The sequence below is a fragment of the Sinocyclocheilus anshuiensis genome, unplaced genomic scaffold (genome assembly GCF_001515605.1).
Source record: "Sinocyclocheilus anshuiensis isolate Anshui unplaced genomic scaffold, SAMN03320099.WGS_v1.1 scaffold930, whole genome shotgun sequence".
NCBI lineage: Eukaryota > Metazoa > Chordata > Actinopteri > Cypriniformes > Cyprinidae > Sinocyclocheilus > Sinocyclocheilus anshuiensis.
The window spans coordinates 1,059,287-1,065,326 of NW_015539900.1; the positions used below are offsets into that span (position 1 = coordinate 1,059,287).

At 35.4% G+C, this 6,040-nt stretch overlaps 1 protein-coding gene across 2 annotated transcripts in view; it reads left to right on the top strand.

Moving 5' to 3' along the window:
• The window catches only part of LOC107686042 (V-type proton ATPase subunit H), a 71,207-nt gene extending 65,746 nt beyond the window's left edge, over positions 1-5,461 (top strand). For both annotated transcript variants that reach the window (XM_016482862.1, XM_016482863.1), the window contains one exon: positions 5,109-5,461. In XM_016482862.1, coding sequence (XP_016338348.1) covers positions 5,109-5,175 — 67 coding nt within the window. In that variant the 3' untranslated portion in view covers positions 5,176-5,461. The remainder of the gene's footprint in view (positions 1-5,108) is intronic.
• The last annotated feature ends 579 nt before the right edge of the window (positions 5,462-6,040 follow it).

The window sequence follows — 6,040 nt, forward strand, 5'->3', positions numbered from 1 at the left end:
TGAAACGTAATTTTATTTGGAAATGAAGTCCTAAATGGAATAACAGAAAAATTAAGTTCACTGCAAAACAAGACCAAAGATGATTACACCTTTGCTATGTTATGTGCATCATATCTTTATCATTTAGAAATAATTTATACAGTAAATGTGGAAAAATTTGAAGAGAAATTGTGTAGACATCCAGGTTTAAGACATTATATTATTTTATAACAGACACACACTATCTAGATAGATAGATAGATAGATGTGGAGAAATGTAAAGTAAAATGGCATAGACATTCAAATTCAAGACATTATATTACATGCCCTTTTTAAAATGCCCATTTTCAGTTTGAATGGATTTATTATATTTTATAATGTTAATTTCTCTGATGACAATATGTCCAGCAGCCATTACTCCAGTCTTCAATGTCACATGATCCTTCAGAAATCAGTCTAATATGCTGATTTGGTGCACAAAAAAAAATTTATTAATTCAAATGATAGTTGTGAGTTGTACTGCTTAATATTTGTGACTCTGGACCACAAAACCAGTCATAAGTAGCAGAGGTATATTTGTAGCAATAGACAACAATACATTGTATGGGTCAAAATGATAGATTTTTCTTTTATGTCAAAAATGATTAGGATATTAAGTAAAGATCATGTTCCATGAAGATATTTTGTAAATTTCCTACCGTAAATATATCAAAACTTAATTTTTGATTAGTAATATGCATTACTAAGAACTTCATTTGGACAACTTTAAAGGCGATTTTATCAGTATTTACATTTTTTTGCACCCTCAGATTCCAGATTTTCAAATAGTTGTATCTCAGCCATATATTGTCCTATCCTAACAAACCATACATCAACGGAAAGCTTATTTATTCTGCTTTCAGTTGATGTATAAATCTCAATTAAAAAAAAAATGACCCTTATGACTGGTTTTGTGGTCCAGGGTCACATATTGTTTATCCAGCTGGGCTCAGGCATCTTGTCCAAAACTTGTACAGTCAGTATACTGTACCAACAGGCTTTAAAGGTGCATGAGAGAAAAATTAAAAATGTAAAACCTGTCACTCATTTAGTGTAACCTTAAAATCACGATTGAAAAATTCTGTTAGAATCTGAAAACTTAAAAGAGATTACATTAGCAACTTTGCTGTAATAACTAAACTGGCACATTTACAGGAATATTTAATAATGTGCTCTGGCCCTTTAATTCCAAATGGAATAAAGTATGCTTAGATATTTATTAATATTTATTTTAGTACTATTTCTAAAGACTTTATAATATTCCTTAACTTTCATTATGAGACAGTGGTGCCTTGCCTTGAGAATTCAGTATTACCGTTTCTTGAACTCAGGAACTCTTAAATTGGATAATTCTAGAAGCTCCAGTCCACAGAGTAATAGAGCATTCATTTGAATCCTCTTAGTCATTAAAGTCTCAGACACCTGAGGACGCAGGTAGATTGTTAATCAGCTCTTCAGGTTTGAATTTTATTTTGAAAAAATGCATAGTGTTGTTGATGCCTAGTAGCCAAAGCAGAGTCTTCTCTTTCTTTTCAGCTTTCAAAATCAGCCACAGCTATTCAAACACAAGGTCGCCATGGGTCATAGTCGTTTTTACCACAGGTTGAATGAATAAGGCCACAGACATAGTCAAGCGTCTCATAAGCCACACTCAGAGGATGAGTCTACCGGCTCTTGATGTATATTCGGGATGAATGAGGATGAAAACTTGCCTTTGGCTGGTTTGCTAACTGTTCTTGCTATTTGTTATAACACCTTGGCATTGAAAAAATCTGCGTCCCGTTTGTTCTGGAGGACTGTGTTTGTGTGATTTTTGTTCGTTGCCATTCAGTCTAAAATTCTGAGATCACACTGAAAATGTAAGATACAAAGTCTATTTTAAACCTGGGAGAACTTAACTAAATTATGCCTCAGACATGACTCGTAGTGCTTTTTGGTAGGAAATGAAAATAGATTTCAGTATAATGATTCATTTGTGAGGTAATGTGTTTTTCTGCATACCCATTCTAGACTGCATTAAAATTTCTACATTTATTTTTAATTATTCATAAGGTTAGGGGCCATTTTACCCTTTAAAATGAAGACCTTTATGAAAGTTTTCATAGGGCATTTTAATATACGAATGTCATCTACTGCTGATCTTTATATTAGCTTGAAGCTCTACCACCAACATCGGCGGCCATGTGGAAGGCCGTAATAGCTAACTGTTCTTGCTATTTGTTATAACACCTTGGCTTTGAAAAAATCTGCGTCCCGTTTGTTCTGGAGGACTGTGTTTGTGTGATTTTTGTTCGTTGCCATTCAGTCTAAAATTCTGAGATCACACTGAAAATGTAAGATACAAAGTCTATTTTAAACCTGGGAGAACTTAACTAAATTATGCCTCAGACATGACTCGTAGTGCTTTTTGGTAGGAAATGAAAATAGATTTCAGTATAATGATTCATTTGTGAGGTAATGTGTTTTTCTGCATACCCATTCTAGACTGCATTAAAATTTCTACATTTATTTTTAATTATTCATAAGGTTAGGGGCCATTTTACCCTTTAAAATGAAGACCTTTATGAAAGTTTTCATAGGGCATTTTAATATACGAATGTCATCTACTGCTGATCTTTATATTAGCTTGAAGCTTTACTTCAATTAGCACAAAGTAGTGCAACTAATCTGACATTAATATTCAATTAACTATGTTCCACAGACAGACTTTATGTCCATAGCAAAGCTCTATCATTTTGTGAACTTATGGTGCCTAAATTCAACATTAAGTACATCAGATTTCAGGCACTTTTCTCTTCAACTGGGATTTCTAAACTTTTTATCAGCCAAAATGTTCTTGAAGTACCCCTGAGATTCTAAGTTAAATTTTTTGATAATTTAACAACGCTTTCATGCTTATGGTTCTTTTATGCCAGTTAATGGTCTCATGACATTCAGGTAAACATTTTGCCTCAATAAACTCCTAATTTGCTGCTTATTAGTAGTTAGTAAGGTAGTTGCTAAGTTTAGGTATTGGGCAGGATAAGGGATGTTAAATATGGTCATGCAGAATATGTGCTTTATAAGTACTAATAAACAGCCAATATGTTAATAATAAGCATGCAACTAGTTAATAGTAAGAATTCTTGTTACCGATCTGGAACAATGCTGAAAACTTGTATCCACAAAAATGTTTGGAAATGTGAAAATAAAGTGATGCATGGTGTGTTCCCAAATGTATTCTAAGCAACCTGCAGAGATGGAGTTCATATGAAGCAGCATTTACTGTGAACCAAAAAGCTGAAAACATGTGCTGCTTGTGTGTAAATGAACACAGTGCCGTGCTTCAATCATGCAGTGCATCAGACTTTTGAGATTTCAGTTTTAGTTTAATTAATTATGCAACCCTATTTATTTATTTTAATTTTTACATTTTATGGCTTAATTAGTTTTTAGCTTTTCATCAACTCACAAACCCCCTGCAGTTCCACTTGGGAAACCCTTACTACATTACTTAATACTCCATAACAAACCCTTAAAGCCATGCATATCTTGTTTTTGCGGGCTAGCTGTGAACATATTAGCTCAATTAATATACAAATTGGCAGTCAAGCTATTATTAATCCTCATATTTTATGCTGTTTTATCTCTTTTGTTGGATCCCCAATAGGGTTGTGACGGTGAGGAAGTTTTCCCACCGGTTAATCGACGTGTGACAACACCGGTAATACCGGTATCACTGTTGGGGGAGGGGGGGTGTTAGTTCGGATTTCTTGGCTTTCAAATAGCTAGAAAAAGCGCCGTGCGCATTTTATTTTCACTTTCAAATTAGCGGCAATTTGGTGTTGACTCAATTCAAGCAACAACAAGGTCAAACTCAGAACTTTTATTAACAAAACAAATAAAAATACACTGGTGCACTGTCGTTCACGCACAGTTCGGCACGCTGCATTGAGCGTTTAGTTTTTAAGTGTCTGTCCTCTAACTGAATTAGGCTAAATGATTTTTGTTACTATAAAAAAAATCTAAACGACGGTGGGGGATGGTGCCGCGGTAGGCAAATGACGTAAAAGGGGTTGCGGTTTAACACCGGTATAACCGAAAACACCGTCTATCGCAGCAAGCCTAATCCCCAATGAATCAGCCCTCTGTTTCTCTCCTTCCATCTTGCCGCTGATGAACAATAGCGCGCCGCTTATCTGCTTTGTTTCCATGCAAATATCGGCTGATGTGCTGAAGTCAAACCCAGTAGCTGTTTGACAAGCCGCCAGAAATGCCAATTATTGAATGACAGGTGTGTGCTAATGTAGTCAATTTGCCCATAAAGAAAAAGAAGACCTGAACTCACATAGTTGTCTCTGAACTCGGATGACTTCAGAGCCTGCTAGATTAACTTCTCCACCCTTCATGCATCATACATGTTAGATTTTCAGCAGATGTGGTAATTGCTTTCTTGGATACTGTTTATTCTGACATGAATGCTGCGAGATATGAGGCATCTATTGTGTATTGTATCTGAATTGTATGCTCCAAAGCTGTGCAATCTTTTCTGAAGCACCTGAGGCCTGAAGTAAAGCACAACGCTTAAAAAAGGTCACAGTTAAGGAGAAACTGTTACGAGGTTTGACATAAAGACAGGAAACGCTGACGGCTTTGGCTCGACATCAAGATGGTGGACACTTTGAAAGGATTTAAATGACAGATAGCATTTCCCAACAGTTGAGAAACCACAGGTGCCATTCAGAATTAACTCTCTCTGGTGAAATGGCATTTTCAGCAATCAAAGAGGAAGGAATCGAATCTTGTGAAGATTATTCAGGAAGGCAGGAAGGTGAATTGAATATAGTTAGATTAAAGAAACAGCTGTGGTGGAGCTGTAGGAAAACGCTGTGAACAAACGTGCATGTCTTTTGTAATCACCTCTTTCCGCACGTGTGACATTTCCTTTTTCTTTTTTCTCTCACTGAGTTTAAAGTGGCGGCTCAAAAACCTGCTATTTTACTTCCATAAAGGCTTGAGGAATATCCGGAAATACAAAGAGGTGCATATCATAGGTGTTCAAAAGATAAAGAGGCATAATCATTCTGTGGTCTTTATTTTTTGTTTTTCAGGGAGTACCTAGGGAAGCAGTTGCAGTCCACCGAGCAGTCGACTCCAGCTGTGGCTGCCCGAAGCTGAACTGCTCCTGTGCTTGTGTGTGAGCCAGTGCGTCTGATCCTGTGTTCTTGGTGTGAATGTAAATCTGTGCTATATAGAATGAACATGTTTAAAAAAAGCCGAGTTGATGTACTGAACCCTAAATTTATGATTTACTACTTCTTTGTTGTGCTTTATGTCGTTGTGTAAAGTTGTGCGTCCTTAGAATAAAATCACATTAAGTGATTGGAACAGTTCACAGTTATATTAAATGTTATTTATGTCTTCGATGTAAAACAATGAGTATGCATTCCAATAAAGAGTCTACCACAACAAATGTTTCTGTTGAAGAGGGTTTTTTTTTTGTTTTTCCATTCAAATGTCAATATTTATGTTTTTTTATATATACATTTTCTTATGTTTTATATAAATTAAATTTTCATTCAAAATTGAAATCTCAGTCTTTGTGGTTAAGTCTATCTATCTGTCTGTAGATACATAGATCGAAACAATATGTGTGGTTATTTCTGATCATATGTCTGATTATCTCAAATTTGTTTTTCTCAGAATAGATGAAAAAATCATCTGAAGTTATTTGCACTTCATCCCAGGAGTTTATAGAAACACAGATTGATTTTCTGTGATGGTGTAGTCTTGCTCAAATATCAGATTCATATGATAATGCTTCATTATCAGAAGTCCTTGGACCATATCATTCCTTTCAGTTTAATAAGCAATACAACCACCTTCAGGTCATAATTTTATTTTACTGTGTTTCACAACATTTTGCTTGTGAAAGTACGGAGTCCGGGAAGTCACCTGTAGGAAAAAATACATTAATCCGTGGCGACGGTTTTGCAATTCGTCCCCTCAGTTTATAAACCATACTCACGCATTCTTAAACTGC